This window comes from Emydura macquarii, unplaced genomic scaffold (assembly GCF_026122565.2).
Source record: "Emydura macquarii macquarii isolate MOO-44397 ecotype Brisbane River unplaced genomic scaffold, CSIRO-AGI_Emac_v2 contig_561, whole genome shotgun sequence".
NCBI lineage: Eukaryota > Metazoa > Chordata > Testudines > Chelidae > Emydura > Emydura macquarii.
This window is the reverse complement of record NW_027130698.1, coordinates 15,939,882-15,957,376: the sequence shown is the minus strand read 5'-3', so window position 1 is coordinate 15,957,376 and position 17,495 is coordinate 15,939,882. Positions and strand designations below refer to the sequence as shown.

General features: G+C 39.1%; 1 protein-coding gene across 3 annotated transcripts in view; it reads right to left on the bottom strand.

Annotated features, from left to right (window-relative positions):
* The window catches only part of BANP (BTG3 associated nuclear protein), a 212,774-nt gene that overhangs the window by 181,907 nt on the left and 13,372 nt on the right, over positions 1–17,495 (bottom strand). For 2 of the 3 annotated variants that reach the window (XR_010918296.1, XM_067539973.1), the window contains exons 2-4: positions 7,530–7,682; positions 4,481–4,575; positions 1,108–1,307 (exon numbers count right to left, since the gene is read on the bottom strand). Coding sequence is in view for 2 of the 3 variants with exons in the window: in XM_067539973.1 (XP_067396074.1) it covers positions 1,108–1,307; positions 4,481–4,575; positions 7,530–7,599 (365 nt within the window). In the remaining variant the exon portion in view is untranslated. Of the gene's footprint in view, positions 1–1,107; positions 1,308–4,480; positions 4,576–7,529; positions 7,683–8,004; positions 8,117–17,495 lie in introns of all 3 variants that reach the window. The other variant, XM_067539974.1, reaches the window with a different exon arrangement.

Sequence of the window (17,495 nt, the reverse complement as noted above, 5' to 3'; positions counted from 1 at the left end):
AAGAAGGCTAAAATTTCTTTTTTTTTACTTGCACATACATGGGCCTTACAGTTCTGAAGCAAGGAGGTAATAGCTTTTTTATATAAGGCTCTGGTGCACCTGGAATACTGTGTTTATTTCAGAGCACCACAGGCCAGAAAAATATTCAGAAATTAGTCAGAGTTCACAGAAGAGTAGTGAAAAAGATTACTGGAAATATTTACTTATGAAAACAAAATTAAATATGTGCATTTTGGCTACAAATTGACCAGGGACAATGTGGACTATGAAAACAGCCTATAAATAATACAAAAAGGTAAACAAGGAGAGAGATGAATTAGTTAGGTCAAATTATTTACAGAAGCATATCTAGGAAAAGCTGGATGAAATTAGAATGGGGAAAAATTAGGCTCATTGTTACACAAAACCTTTTGACGGTCAAATCTATTAGAGAAGACTAATTCTCAAAGTGAAGGGGTGGACTACCAATGCTTCAGACATTTAAAACCATAACTGGACAATGCTCAAGTAAATGTACTGTAGGTCAAGTCTGCACTTGCAATGAAATGGATCAGATAATTTAAAGGTATTTTCCATCTCTAACCTCTATGATTCTATCTGAGAAATAAACACTAGATATTATTCTACTGAGAATTTTTAGGGAATAGGCACATATAACTAAGCAACTCTGTTGAATCTGTAGTAGATAAAAGTAAAAAGAAAAGAGATTAGAATGATATGGCATAAACAATTAATAAACATATTAACTGGAAATGTCAATATAAAATAAAGAAAAGCAAAGTTTAAAAAACACATCTAATATTTGATGCAACTTTTCCAAAGGAAGGATGAATCAGTCTGGTTTAAATCAAAATTAAATGTGGAAATAGTTTCAAGCCATCCATGGACCAATGTGATATGTTTAGTCTCAGTCTAACTAGAAGTAATGTCATGAAACTGGCACAGCAACTGCCTTCAAGATGAATTAATTCTCCATTCTAACCAACATACCAAGCTCCTGACAGATATACATAAAGTTGCAGAGCTTGGTACTGCCAGGAAGATGGATTTGGGATAGTGTTCAAAAAGTACATTGCTATATTGATGACTGGCCTGTTCTTTTCTTACCATCGCACTTTATTGCACGTCTGTGTAGCACCAAGAGGAGAACCTGCCACCATGGGGACTTGGATAGGGCTATGCTGTTTGTTCATGACGAGGTCCAATTTCTCTTCCAGTGATTTGCAGGTAGCCTCTAGTGCCAGCAGCTTTGCCTCAATGCTATCCAATCGTAGACATATTGTCTGGTTAATGGAACACAGGAACGACTGAGAAGGAGAGAAGGTAAAAACAACCATTTTTAGAAACTTGCAAATTTATCTTCAGGAACACACATATAGCAAGAGCCACCTAAATGTGACTGGCAAACATGTCAAGGGACACTATCATCCTTTCTAGTTACAAAATTTGACCATCCGTAAAATTGATGAAATCCAGCAGCATTATTACCATTCACAGACTTCCTTTAATTCTTCATTCAGAAGCCAACAGCATCCAAACCAAACATTTTTTTTACCTACTAATTTTATTAATGTGATTTCACCCACCACAACGAAGTTTAAGATGACAGGCCAACACATCTCGCTCTCTCATGCATAAAAAAGAAAAGATTACAAAAATGCTTCAACACACTAATGGATAAAGTTAGATAAGATCTCCCCCAAAAGATAAAGTCAGCTGCTTACAAATGTGCAGAATGATCATATCATTACATTAAAAGAAATAACCTCAGAGGCAACAAGTTTAACTAACTTGCATTTTTTAATCAAACAGCTAATTTGGACATATGCAAAGAAAGAAACAAGATCTGTTTTCCTGAGCAAATATATCTATTTTTTGAAAGGCATATTCTGCAAGATTTTTCTGGAGGAAATTATGCAATTAAATAGTGATAATACTATCCCATGAATTGACTTTAAGAAACAACCAGCAGGCCACCTAGTGGCCTCCATCTAAAATTAAATTTACACAACTAGACAAGCTCACAGAAAACATTGTATGAAATGAGCAGCATAGGACTGTTTAATAATACTGTTGCCAACCTGCACTCTTAATTTGGGAAAACTTGTCTGATTTTCACAGCTTCTAGGGCAATCTTAAGAATGTAAGACTATATATGTGCCAATCTGTGTAGCAGCAGAAGATTATCTACATATTGTTGCTCAAGAGTGAAACATTGCCAACACAGACTACCAACAAGAAACATATGTGAGGGAGGTGGCAAAGGTCTGTGAGCACAGAGAAATCAAGTAGAATGTGGCTGGTCTGATTTACAGAAAACTATAATTTTAAAAATTGTTAAAAGGGAACCCAACTGATTTGGCTCTGGAAGATAATGAGATACTTAGTCATCCTGCAGGTTTTAAGCCATATGGGTGTTTGTGCTCACTACCAATAAAACACACAGGATCTCACCAATTTCGTCCAAGAGAAAACTCAGAAAATCTGATGAGACTATCCCCTTCCCCATAGCTTCCCTTCCTTTCCCCTCCTACAATTCTCTCACCTTTTTCTCCTGTCACAGAGGCAGAAGGTTCTCATCTGCTCTCCTCTAACCCCACTGACCTCATCCCATCCCATCTTCTGATCTTCTTCAGGCCTACTCTCATCACCTCCTTTACTCTTCTTGTTCTCCACTCATGCTCTTCTGGCTCTTTCTCCATTAAAAGCAAGCATTATTCAGTCTCTCCCATCTTAAAAACTCCCACCCTTGACCCAGCTTTCCTTTCCAACTACCACCCAAACTCTCTTCTACCTTCCATATCTTAAGTTCACTGAATGTATTGTTTACAATCGCTGTCGGAAATTCCTCTCCCGTTCCACCCTAGACCCTCTCCAATCTAGCTTCCACTTCTTGTATGACACTGAAACTGCTCTTGCCAAAGTCCCTAATGACATCTTCCTAATCAAAGCTCAAAATCAGTATTCCATCTTCATCTCTTTGACCTGTCACAGCTGCTTTCAACACAGTCAACCATGCACATCTTATTGAAAGCTTGTCCTCACTTGGCTTGTCCTCACTGTCCATTCCTGGTTGTCTTTCTACCTCTAATCACTTCTTCACTGTGTCCTTAGGAGGATCTTCCTCATCCCCTCTACAGCTTTCCATGGGGGTTCCACTTAGTTCTGTTTTTGTCCCCTTCTCTTCTCCCTCTGCACCTCATATCTGGGTAATCTCATCTGCACAAAACTAATTCAACTAACATCTCTATGCTGATGACTCACAGATCTACCTCTCTATTCCAGAACTATCTTCTTCAGTCCAAATTAGGTTCTGTCTCTCTCAGATCTCCTTATCGATGTCTAGCCATCAGCTCAAACTCAACATAGCTAAGAGTTCTTAAATCTTCCCTCTCCCTGCCCCAAGCCCTCCCCACTACTTCCTTTCTCAATCACTACAGACAGCATCACCATTCTGCCTGTTACTCAGGCCCATAACCTTCCTGTCATTTTCAACTTGGACCTCCTTCTAGGTCCTCATATCCAGGCTATGTCTAAATCTTGCAGATTTTTGCTGCATAACATCTCCAGGACACGGCTTTTTCTATACATTCACACAGATAAAACGTATCCAAGCTCTATCATCTCATGTTTTGATTACTGCAACATTCTTTTCTCTGGGCTTGACAAATGCAGTCTTACTCTGCTCATATCCATTAAGAATGCTGCTACAAAGATCATTTCCTAGCCCATCACTTAGACCACATCGCTTGGCATCGCATCATTGGCTCCCCGCTCTTCTCCATCACATCAAACATAAGCTGCTTGCCTTTCACTTTCAAGATCCTTCAAATCTTATCCCCACCCATCACTTCTCATTCAGTAATGAGAGGCTGACTCCTGCCTCCTATTGGTCAATAATGCCAATCTCCATTGCCCACTTGTTAAATTTTTAAACAAGGACCTTCGTGCTTTTTCCCATGCTGCCCCTAACGCTTAGGATGAGCTCCCTGTAAATATCCATAAAATTAACTTATTATACTCCTTTAAAATCCATCTTAAAACTTTTTTCTGTGATGCCTACAAAAAACTTAACATTGGTTAGGCTGTTGGTGTATTGACACCACTGCCTATCATGCAGACCAATATTGTCTCACTGTTGTCTTGTACTCACATCTGTCTGTGTCCATCTGTTGTCTCGTCTTAGATTGTAAGCTCTTTCGGGCAGGAACCATTTTTTTTCTGTATTTCTACAATGCCTAGTACACTGGGATACTGATCCATAACTAGGGCCCCATAGCACTACAGTAGTACAAATAGCAAATAATTATAATAACTCTAACACATTTGTAAGAAGGGCAACCATCCCCCAGATTCATGTTTAAATATGCTATTATATTTTATTACCTATCCTTTGCTTTTGAATGTACTTTTTCCCCACAAAGAAAAGTAACTGCATGTACTTGATCTTATAAACAACAGAAAAGTATATTATCAAAACCTTAATAGACGGATCCTGGCAGTTAATTTCTATCCGCTGGCGTTTCAGAGCAGGCTCAACATCTTCATCTGTTACCTCATGATTCTCCAATACAACTGCAAGCAAAAGTAAGCATTGTCACGGTCTACAATTCTGGGGGCAAAATAAATTATGAAGATACTGAAGTGACTAACAGAAAGAATCCAGCAGCACAGAGAAAAACAGCGCTGGCCTGACCTCGCTTTACGCAGACCACTTATTTGGTTACTTATTTTAAAATGTAACAACAATGGGTAGGCATTCTACTTACCTCTACATAAGAAAAGCACCTTTTGAACACTGAACCTTTTAATTATTTGATCCATTATAGGTTCTCATATTTCTCTCAAACAATATCAGTGCTAATTATTAAAATAATCACCTGGACTAGTGAAAATACCCAGCACTGTACATATATAGCATGTCCACGTACAACTTAAGTATGATGCGTTGCATATCAGCTTCTTAAATATCTCATGCAGATAGAAAAAATAAGGGTGAGCTTATCTCAAGGCAGGAAAACTATGGCCATGCTAATAATATGCTTACTTTTGAATCAGGAAAATCATCTCAGTAGCATGAAAAACTATGAAATAATTCTAATGGGGTGAGCATAAAGAACTACACTGAAATGCTGAGTGCAGCGTATCATGATGTATCTTGATTTTAGGAAGGCTTTTAGATGAAATTGGCTGAAAGATGGTACTCAAAGAGTAGTTATCAATGCTATGCTATCAACCTGGGGAGACATATATAGTGGAGTCCCACAGGAGACTGTCCTCAGTCCGGCACTATTCAATATTTCCTTAATGACTTGGTTAATGGAGTGGAGAATATGCTTATAAAAGTTGCAGATGACACCGAGATGGGAGGGGTTGCAAGCACTCTGGAGAACAGGATTAGAATTAAAAATGACTTTGACCAATTGGAAAATCAGTCTGAATTCAACAAGATGAAATTCAGGACAGACAAATGCAAAGCACTACATTTAGGAAGGAAAAGTCAAATGCACAACTACGAAATGGGGAATAGCTGGCTCGGTGGTAGTACTGCTGAAAAGGATCTGGGAATTACAGTGGATTACAAATTGAATACGAGTCCACTGCAGCTGCAAAAAAGGGCAATATCACTTTGGGGTGCATTAACATGAGTGTCTTATGTAAGACACAGGAAGTAACTGTCCTCTCCTACTTAGCAAATGTGAAACCTTTGCTGGAGGACTGTGTCCAGTTCTGGATGCCACACTTTAAGAAAGATATGGATAAACTGGAGAGAGCCCAGAAAAGAGCAATAAAAATGACAAAGTGTTTAGAAAACCTGACCTATGAGAAAAGGTTAAAAATACTGGGCATGTTTAGTCTTGAGAAAAGAAGATTGCAGGGGGGGACCAGATAACAATCTTTGAAGATGGTAAGAAGTCTTATAAAGAGGGCAGTGATCAACCGTTTTCCATGTCCAAGAACAAGTAGTAATGCTTAATCTGCAGCAAGGGAGATTTAAGTGAGGTACTCGGAAAACTTTCTAACTATAAATTCTGGAATAGGTTTCCAAGGGAGGTTGTGGAATCCACATCACTGCAGGTTTTTAAGAAGAGGATAGACAAACACCTGTCAGGAATGGTCTAGGTATATCTGGTTCTGTCTCAGCACAGCATGCCGGAGTAAATACTTTTTGAGGTCCCTTTGAGCCCTATGTTTCTATGGGATTTGTAGTCTGTTTTCTGATAAATATATTTAGAATATTCAGTGTTCTTAAGATCTATACTCAGCTGTGAATTTCCTCATGTTGTTGATGTAAAGCCATGGTTACTCAAAAAAATTCACATATGTTCCAGATCCTTTTAATGGATATAGCATTTTAAAGCAAATGATATCTAACACTATAAGTTAAGATAATCACTAGAAAATAAGTTATATTTGTATACTGCACACCTGCCACCTTTTATTAAAAACTTAATAAAAAAAGTATGGATGTATCAACATAACATTTTCGTGACCTCTCTTATTCTAGATTTTCTTTATTTATATTTGTAGTTTAAAAGAACCTATTCAGAGCATGTAGGCACTTGAATATTAACATCTATTCACAAAGATGCATCTGCCATTAATAAACCTTGCAGTAACTTAAGATAAATAAATGATTCCCCCCAAACAAAAAATATGTCTTAAATATATATATTGGATAAAAACAAGAAAAAATTTAACACTATAAGCTTAGTGTCTTTAGTGTTTCATTGTTTGCTCCTATCCTCTAAAACCGCATTCCTAAAATAGTCCCCAATCCTGCTAATAGGGTTGGACAGCTTCACTGGGGTTCCACATGAGTGCAGGGGTTCACCCATGTGGATCTGAGTACAGGGAGGGGGCCTTGTTTGCATCACTGTCTTCCCAAATTTCAGGCACAATCCTGCAAACACTCCTGCACACGTGCTTACTCATACACGTAGACCTACTACCTCCAATGGGGTCATATATGGATTGAGGCCTATAACTAGCATCCAATATTGATATTTTCCTTAATAGACAAACTCTCAAGAACAAAACAAGTCACAGTATTTGCTGTTGGAGGTGATTTTCCATCCTGTTTGGTATGATGGAAATTCTTTGTATCATGTAAAGGAGGAAATAGTAAATACCAAGTAAAAAAACTGTGGTTCATAACTGTTGAATAACATTTTCATTTGGAGGAAAGCCTGAGAAAGATGTTCAGCAAGAAGGCAATGTTTAACCTTAGATTTTTGCACAAAACTACTTTGGTACAAAGAACGGGGAGAGGATATAACCTTCTGTTTTTAAAGATGATAAATGTTAAAAAGAAACTGTTCTAGTAAGAAAATTCAGGCCACGTTGATAAAGTTATTGGAATGTGATATTAGCAATTCATTTTTAAAGAAAAAATTAAATTCTCTAGGAAACTTTTGTGCTATTTTGAATTTGAATTTGTAAAAGGAGTCCAATAGTGATTTTATGCCCTGTTTAGACAGTAACATTTCACTTCTCTTGATTGTGTCACTGCTATCCCCCTACTGTACCTGGGTGATCTGGGTTCAAGTCTTCCACTGCAATTTGAACCACATCTGCCAAATCCTGTTCTGACATCATTCAGAATCAGGCAACAATATTCGCTCAAATACCACGAAAGGCGCCAAACCCACACTCTAAGGGGTCTGTCACTTCGTACAACCCTGAAAAACAGCAGCAAAAAAGACTGTTAACACACATATACACAGTAAATTAATACTTTATTCATGTTCTTTAAAAGGAGCTGTGACTTAGAGTCTTTCACCTTTAGGTAACTGGTTCAAAGCTAGATGGTTTGGTTATGGCCACCTAATGAATGTTCAGTGACCCTTGTGAAATAAATAGGGTAAATATTGGCCCAGAGCAGACACGTATCCACAACACAGAAACTACTATGCCAACTGCCATTAATTGCTACTTTATTTGGTAGCTTCTCCAAAAAGGACAAAGACTGAAATATGCCTATCACTTCTGAGGTAGTCCTACCTGTACCAGTGAAGAAAGCTTGCACTATCCCTGCGTATGTGCTGTACTTCTTCTACGGATCAAGATAGTCCCATGACTCCCTAGTTTGGCACTTCACTTCCTTTCACCAGCACTAAATACACAATAAAGTGTTTGTGTTTTATTTTAAATATAATTTTTGTTTAAAATTCAATTTTTTAAAATAGCAACAATATTTACACATATGTTTACAGAAAGAAATACTGTGTAAGATGCTTTGGCCTCTTTCCTAAGGGAGTAACATTCCTAAATTGCAGGCTTCCTGTCATTTACAAGCTATTATAATTTTTAAAACAGATACATTATTTACTATTTATATTGCAATAGCATCCAAAGACCCCAATGAGAATTGTGTCCCCATTCTGCAATGCATTGTACAAACATATATGTAGACGTTGTCCCTGCGAGCGTGACCTTCGTGGGGGTTCTTTAAAAATCTTGGTTAACACACAGAAAGATCAGGGACTTCTCTGCTGCTAATGAAAAGTAGATTTGAACCAAAGTTCAGTTTTTACTCTCTTGGCTCCAACCTCTGCCTGGTGTATCCACAGCTCAGCTCTGATGAAGCTTAATTCTATTTCCAAAGCATGGTCCTGTTTCTAAAACCAAACATTTCTCAGCCCTGTTCCTGCAGAATTCTCTGTCAAAGGTCTTTAGTAACCATATTTAGGAAAACCTTCAGCCTCTAAAGTTGAATTAAAATCATGGGAACAATCCACATCTGTGTTTCCCCAGAGTTACAGAAGGATGGACAAGTGTGCCAGGAGACCAGTCTTTTTTAATACCTGGAGCAAAGAACACTAGTAAAATAATTTGAGGTTTACCAATGGAAACGGTAATTTATCCCTTAACCTTGACACTGAATCAAATCCAACTATGCATAAACATTTTCCTCTTTCCTTCTTCCACTTGAACACACGAAAGCAATTAAACCAGGCAGGTGGAGTGCAATTTAAAAAAAATATAATACAGTGCTATCAAAGACTTCTGAGATTAGCCTCGGCAGCAGCTGCTTATTATAAAAGCCTGTATCAAACTCTTCTAAATGAGGACACCACACAACATCAGAGTTGTTGACTCAAAATGATGTTGCTGCCAATATTAACTCATCTGAATTTCTGATCATGGTGAAAACTGTTGGGATTGTATAGACTATGGCAACATGCCCAAGAAAATTGGCAATAGGTTAGGCATGTGGTTGCCATTTTGGAAAGTTAAATTTGCCATTTCTCAGAAGTCCTGGGAACCAGCCAGTCTTAACATAATAAAACAGCTGCGCTAGAATTACTGTTTCATAATGTCACTAACTGCAAGTACTATTCGGAATCCTGCCCTTAATTTGAAGGGATGCATCTTCCAATCCACACATTAGAAAAGGGACAAACTGTGTCAAATCTTGATTTTAAATAATCTTATTTACAACTCTAGACTGCAGAGATACTTCATATAGTTCATTTTAGCCTTGCCCAGTTGCGCTGCTCTAATTATGAATACATCAGCATATTAGAAATCATTTTCAATGGATCTGTAACTCACTCATTTAAATTCTTTAGGCCAATAAGAGATGCACACGTTTTTTCCTTCCAAAATCCATTTGTTATAACAAAATTAGTTAAAACTGGTTAAGCCCTCCCTAAGTGAAAGTGAAAAACTATTTCCCGTTTCCGACCTCCTTTCTTCACTCCCACCCTCTTGTGTCACGTTCTGGTGAAATACTAGCATACATTTAAAAAAAAGATATTCCAGGCACATAACCCTCACTTTGTCATTGGACAGAAGTCTTTGAGCAATAAATGAATACAAAGCATTAAAACAGCCAAGATATGGTCATTTATAAAATTGCACATATATGGTAATGTTTCTTCATAATATTATTCATTTTCACTTTATAAAACATATTTCCAATAAATCAGACATTGGCAACTGGTCAAGGTCAAGATGAAACAGTATTTTAAACACACGAATCTGCCATTTCTACATTCTAACCACAATACAAGTCTGCTGTCACCAGACTCCAAAAGAACCTGTATCACAACATTAGGGGAAAATGTATTTATTTGTACACACACACACACAATGGAGGCATTGGTAACTTAGTTAAAGTGGCACAGAAATTTGAAATTAAAGATGGAGTAAAATGCCTTTGGTTTCACATTCATCAATTCAATTCAGGGTAGAGTTTTCAAAAGAGTTCAACATTGGTCTAAGTCTGCTCTCACTGAAGTCAACGGTAAAATCCCTATTAACTTCAATAGGAGAAGAGTTAGACCAACACTAAGCACTTTTGGAAATCCTACCTTTAGTCTACAAATTTTGCATAATAAGTCCTCAGTGGACAACAGAATTTTCTACCCAATTTTCTTAGTAAAGTATTTACTAACTTTTCCAGAGGAAACATTTTAAAATGCTCTGATTTTTAAATTTTGCTGTTTTCCCAACATTTCTTTGGAATCTTCTAGTAGAAAAATCAGTCCTCACAAACTCCAGATGTCTTTCAGAATCTCAGTCTGAGACCACTTTTGAAATGTGAAGAATTAAAACGCATAAAAAGCGAAGTCATTCCCCTTATTCAGAACAAGTTTTGCGCCACACAAAGAATAGCGGACAGAAGGTCAAGGTCAGACTAGGTGATCCCTAGTAAGTCCCTTCTGGTCTTAAAATCTATGAACTACTCAGATGCATCAGCTATCTATTTCCCATCACCAGCTGTACTCCATGTATACATCTAGTGAGCCAAGGAGACAGGGTGGGCAGCAGAGAATAAAGGGCTATAAGAGGGTGGGGAAAGATGTCTAGGTGACATGAAGGGATAAGTGGGACTTAGGAGAGACAAGGTGGTTTAGCAGAAATGTGCAAGTGGCCTGGGGTTTTGTGGCTGTGCAGGGGCCTGGAGTAGGGGGGAGTTAAACCTAGTAGCTCTGCCCCCTGGCATGGGCACATAAAGGATCCCAACAGCATTAATGCTTAGGTGGGCTGGGGAATCAAGACAATGACAACAAGGGAAGTTTTGCCACCATGATGAGAAAAGTACCTAAGTTGCACTGAAAGTCAATGATTTTCTTATTGACTTCAATGTGATTTACATCCCTAAGTCATTTAGGAGCATCTGAAAAATGTACCTACTCTGCTTTCTAGGACTAATCTACACTAGAAGTGCTACAGTGGTGCAGCTGTGGCACATCTGGGGAAGATGCTCTATGCTGACAGGAGAGAGTGATAAAACCACCTCCACGAGCGGCAGTACCTGTTTCAGCAGGAGAAACTCTCCTGCCGACATAGCGCTGTTCACACCGGCGCTTAGGTCGGTGTAACTTACGTCACTCGGGGGGTGGTTTATTCACCCTGCTGAGCGACATAAATTATGCCAACATAACCTGTAGTGTAGAAAAGCTCCTACCCATCAGCACATCCACAAAGCCCATCATCCCCATCCAAACTCTCTGTCCTCTCAAAACCCCTTGACTTTCCTCCACATTCATGCTTGCTCACTCATCCCTCTCTCCTCCTCCCATCCACCCGCCACCCTCTTTTCTCCAGCACACTATGTAGCAGCTGTGGGGAAATGGGAAAGGAGAAAGAAACCATACTGTGGGGCATTGGGGTAATGAAGGCCCAAATGAGTAGTAGGAAACAGTGTAACAGAGACAGGCCCCAGCTGATTGTTATGGTTCATGAGAAATGTTTGTAAAGGAAACAACTTTTGAGCTGTGTCACATGTAGGAAATTATGTTCCAATTGTTTTGGGAGTGAAACCTATCGCCTGAGAAGGGGAAGTCTAAGAGCTGACCTAATTAACATAAGAACAATGAACATCCATGGAGAGAGCCTATGTTTACTGTCTGAACTAGATACAGGCTGGAGGTTTACAAAGACAAACGACCTCAGAAGAGTTCTGGGAAGAGGGGGCCCTCCTGGGTTAAGTGATAATAGCTTGTTACTGTACAAGAGAAGAAATGGCCCAAATGGTCATCCATTACAGAAGAATAACTCTGCCAGTGGGAGTTGTCTCATGAACAATGGATCCCAGCTCTCTGGACGAGCACTGTAAGAACCAATGGGTGAGAAATAACTTATTAGACGTCCCAAATTTTTCTGTATCTCCTATCAGAGTCCCACACATCCCCAGGTTTCCTCTATGTCTTCCCTCAACACTCACATTCTATCTCCATCCCCCGCCCACTCACAACCCCTTTCTTCCACAATTCCCACCGTCATATCCCTGCTCCCCCCATGCTTCCTACTCTTCTGCCACATTAAGTTTTTAAACACTGACATATCTCAATATTGATTCTTTCCTAAGGTCAAGATGAATTCTGATCAGTTTTGATTTCCTCTGGAATTTACACCTGATTTGTCAGTCATGCAAATGAGAAAAAAAAAAAGGAGGGTTGGAAGGGGTTGTTTCTCCAGCAATCGATCTGCTTCAAACAAACAAAAAAATAGCGTAATTGCAAATCTATATTACTACAGATTAGCAAAACCTCCTAGGCTAATGATCCCTTTATGAATTACAGGAGTTGTTTCATTAACCTCACCCATCTGTATTTTAGAAGGCGGCACTTTAAAAATACTTGTCTTTCTAGCAGCACTTAGAACATGAATGTATTACTGAAATGATTAAACCTCACCTTCCTGTATCCCAGGGAAAAATTATCCTTCCAAAATTTGGGGAAATGTTCCTAGATTCTGAGAGAGGACAGTCATCACTACAGAGGAGTAATTGACTGTAGTATATTTTGACGACAAATGTTTAAATCCTTTGAAGTTTAACATATCTTCACCTACCAAAACTTCATCAAATTAATTTCACTTCAGGTCAATTACAAATGTAATTTAGAGACTGAACTGTGTTTACTATCCTGTATCAGATTTGAAAAATCAATAAGCAGAGAAAGGTCTTAAAGAGTTCATGGTGTTCAGATAACCACTTGCTGAGACAAAGTTAAGTTTTAAAGGCCTGATTGCCTTCTGCCATAGACGAATGCCACAGACTGTCATTTTATCAGATCTCATATGCAAAGGCTGAGAGAGTGTTTGTGATGGGAGACTTCTAGGCAAAAATAGAGGGCAATGCAGCAAACAGTGCTAGCAAATGTGTACATGGGACCTTTTCCTTCTTAGGCTACATACCTTTTATTCCTTGTCCTGAGCAAAATCTAGTTGGACATTTTTGGTTTAGTTAGGTGGGAGGAAACATCTTCTCCCACCTTTAAACAATAAGGCCATTTTTACGCAGAGAAAACTCGAAAACAGAACTTAAATTTAACATTATAGGTGGTTAAGTCCTCAGTGAGGAATAATGACTGTTTTCTGGAACTAAAATATGCACTTGCTCTCTTCTGGGAAATACCAAGCACCTCAAACTGAAAGCAAGTATTTATTGAAGTTGTGGATAGAGTGGATAAAAATAGATTTTTTTTACATGATTTTGTATTTAAATTAAATACAGGTTTCTTTTTTTAAAAATAAACCCATTAAAATTAAATTTGAAATTGACAACCTATGTTAAGGCTTAAATTTATTATAATATCTATTAAAATCATTTAAATTAAATACAAAAAATTATATTAATCAGTACATATTTGCTGCCAAGTTTGAAAAGAAAGTCAAACCACTGAACTGGTGGAAGTCAATGGCCAAGCACCAACAAACTATGGTTCGAGAAGTGCTAATCCAGCTTTTGAAATCAGTAGCCTCTTCTGCAGGTAAAGAGAAAATATTTTCTTCATTTCAGTTTATTCAACTAGTTCAGTACGATGACTATTGCCCTCAAAGTTAAGAAGCTAACTGGGAGTTGTAAAAGCAGGAAACTTGTTTCCCTCTTCCAATCTGTAAACAAAAACTAGGTATAAGAGGATGATATCTTTAAGGGTGTATCTCCACTGTGGAATAAAGTCAATTTATTTTAAATTGATTTTCACTTGCCGAATTTTAGAAGTCGGAGAAGTGTGATCACACCACGCTCATTGCGTACGGGGAATTGCGTCCCAACTAGCTGTGCTTGCATCAACAAGCAAAGCAGTGCATCGTGGGTAGCTATCCCATAGTGCGACTAGCCACAGAGCCTTTTGGGAAGGTTGTCATCCCCCCATGATGCAACATACTCCCACTCCCTTTTTGCCCCAGTCCAAAACAAACAGACGATCTCCTTTTCTCACCATTTTTTCAAACCCTTCAGTCTCTGCTACACACACGCCATTGCCTGAGAGGAATGGAGCCCACTCAGCTCTGCACTATTATTGTGAGCATCACAAACACCTCACGACTTATTCTGCAGTGTTTTCAGGGGCGAAACAGGAGCCGCACTGCTGAAAATTGCGATGTTACAGATACCGCCTTGCTACAAGCCATAGAACGAAACAATTCCTGTTTGCTGCAGGCTGTCATGCACCATCTGCAGTCGGTGGAGTACCGCTTCTGGTCCCAGGAAACAAGCAATGACTGGTGGGATCGCATCGTTCTGAAGGTGTGGGATGATGAGCAGTGGCTGCAGAACTTTCGAACGCGAAATGCCATTTTCTTTTAACTTTGCAGAGTGCTCTTCCCAGCCCTGAAACGCATGAATACTTGCTTGAGACTAGCTCTGACAGTGGAGAAGACAGCGGCCACCGCTCTGTGGAAGCTAGCAATGCCAGACTGCTACTGGTCAGTTGGGAATCAATTCGGAGTCGGTAAATCCACCATGGGAGCAGCTGTGATTCAAGCGTGCCAGGCCATTAATAGACTTCTGCTAAGAAGGGTAGTGACTTTGGGAAAGTGAAGGACATACTGGAAGGCTTTTCCACAATGGGGTTCCCAAACTGTGGCAGGGCAATAGATGGCACGCACATCTCTTAGCACCGGACCACCTTGCCACAGAGTACATAAACCGAAAGGGATACTTCTCAATGGTGTTGCAGGCCATTGTGGATCACAGGGGACGCTTCACCGACATAAATGTGGGGTAGTCTGGAAAGGTGCATGACATGCAATCTTTATGAACTCAGGTCTGTTCAAAAAGATGCAGGAAGGCACTTTTTTCCCTGACCATAAAATAAATATTGGCGATGTTGAAATGACAATAGTGATCCTGGATGATCCTGCCTACACATTGCTCCCCTGGTTAATGAAGCCCTACACCGGGCACCTGGACAGTGAGAAGGAGCATTTTAATAATAGGCTCAGCAAGTGCAAAATGGTGGTGGAATGTGCATTTGGACATTTAAAAGCGCGCTGGTGAAGTCTGCTCACTAGGTTAGGCCTCAATGAAAAAAAACATTCCAATAGTTATCACTGCTTGCTTTGTGCTCTATGTCTGTGAGACAAAGGGGGAGAAGTTCCCATTAGGTTGGGTTGTGGAGGCAGACAGGCTGGCTGCAGATTTTGAGCAGGCAGATGCTACTGGCAATGGTGAGAGTCAATCATGGAGCGCTGCGCCTCATGGAAGCATTGAAAACTGCTTTTGCAATGAGACACAACAGTAAGACGGCATGCAGAAGAGAAGCACAGAAGTCGACGGGAGTTACACAAGTTCAGTGCATACTTTGCGTAACTCCCATCAACTGCCACCGAATCTCCAAGGTAAGTGAAGACAAGCCTTAGTTAATTCTTGTACCAATAAAAAGAAGAAAAAAAAAAAACCCACTCCAAATAAGACTAAAGTAATGCTTCCCTAAACCAAGCAAAACAGATTGCAACCATTTCTTTTGGTTCAGACCTTGCCTCAGTTTCTCCCCTTGATGTAAGATTACTGTGTTGTATTCCCTGTGGGTCTAAACTTTAAGACCATTTGGAAAACACAGTTAGTGTAGAATGGGGCTGCCCATTTACTGATAATGTTTCACATGGATCACTATTGCATTTTAGGTGAACATTAAGATGGTGAGACTGTTGACCTATGCAGTTCCTAAAGGGTCCATCTTGGGTCCATCTCTTTCTTCATATAAAACATGGGAACTGTGATTAACAGAGGTGATCAAGATTGCAGCCCCCTTGTTTAAACAGGAAGAAGATAGTGGCAGGATTTCTCTGTGGCAGTTCCTCACTTCTAAAGATTCACTCTCTGCCCAGCCCTCCTCAGCCTCCTGGCCTTAGCCTAACGTATTCTGTATCCTGTGACCTTGATGTCACACTGCTAAGTTAGTCTATATTCCTGGGAGGTAGGGCTTTTGAATAGGGTTTGGAGTGGGTGAAAAAGGAGACGTCAATCCCAGCATATAGATGTTTTTCATCTAATGGGTCTAGATCAATGTAGAATGACTGTACAATACCTTATGTCCTGGATAGACAATTTTTATCAATTCACATAGAGTAGCTAGATTCTAGTCTCCTTGAGGGGCCTTCTCTACTCTATGGCTATGTACACGCTACAGCTTATGTTGATATATTATGTCGCCCAGGAGTGTGAATAAGCCGCTTCCCTGAGCAACGTAAGTTACACTGACCTAAGTGCTGGTGTGGACAGTGGTGGGAGAGCTTTTCCTACTGACGTAGCTACTGCCACTTATGGGAGCTGGAGTAATTAAGATGGCTTAAGAGCATCTGCACCGCTGTCAACTCTATAGTGTAGCCATAGTCTTAGTTCTGTACAGAGCCAAGTATGGTTAATAATAAATACTAATGAAGCCAATATTTGAAGTATTTTTACTTTCTAGACTCCCACGCTTCCTTTCTTTTTCAACTTAATGGAATATTTACGTTTAAGATTTTTGGGTGGAGGAGAGGAAGGAGGGCCATTTATAGCAAACGTACAGAGCTGAGAAGAACGTAGGGGCTTTTTTAACATTTATTTCTATCACTGCTGATACTCCCACAGGAAATTGATGGAAAAGAGTGAAAACTGATGAATGGGAAAGGGGGCAAAAACAGAGAGCTGCCTGAAAACTTTGGTTTATACCTGAAAGCATTTATTCACAAATACATCAAGTTAAACATAAAACTAAAAGCCCTATTCGTGATGCTTGAACCATAAATAAGCACCAGTATGTAATACGTAGAGATGACTAGGATAGAGCTATTTTTGTTTACATTGCATGTTTCTTTATGAACACAAATATTTACAATTTAATATATATGACTGCATTATCTTTTTTGGTTAAAATTCATTTAAAATCTTAAACTAATACTATAATCTGTAGGAAATGCCAGTAGGTGTGTGGTCAACAGCCTTACTAACTATAAAAACATGTATCAAATAAACATAATTTTACTTTCTAAAACTAATTGGGGAGGGTGAATGAGGTGCTTTAGAAATGTAGAGAGTTTCAGTACATGAAATGTCTCCATCAGCTGCTCCTGTTTCAGTGACTGCAAATATTGGCTGATGTTCCTAAGTACTATTTTACAGTTGCAACATTGCTACAATACTGCACTTCAATTATATGTAACAGAAGGACATTTGTTCCAATTTACCATGTAATCCAAAATGTGACATTTTACTTCTCCTCCGCCCCACTCCAAGCCTTTGAATTAAAAATTTGTTTTGCTTTAAATAA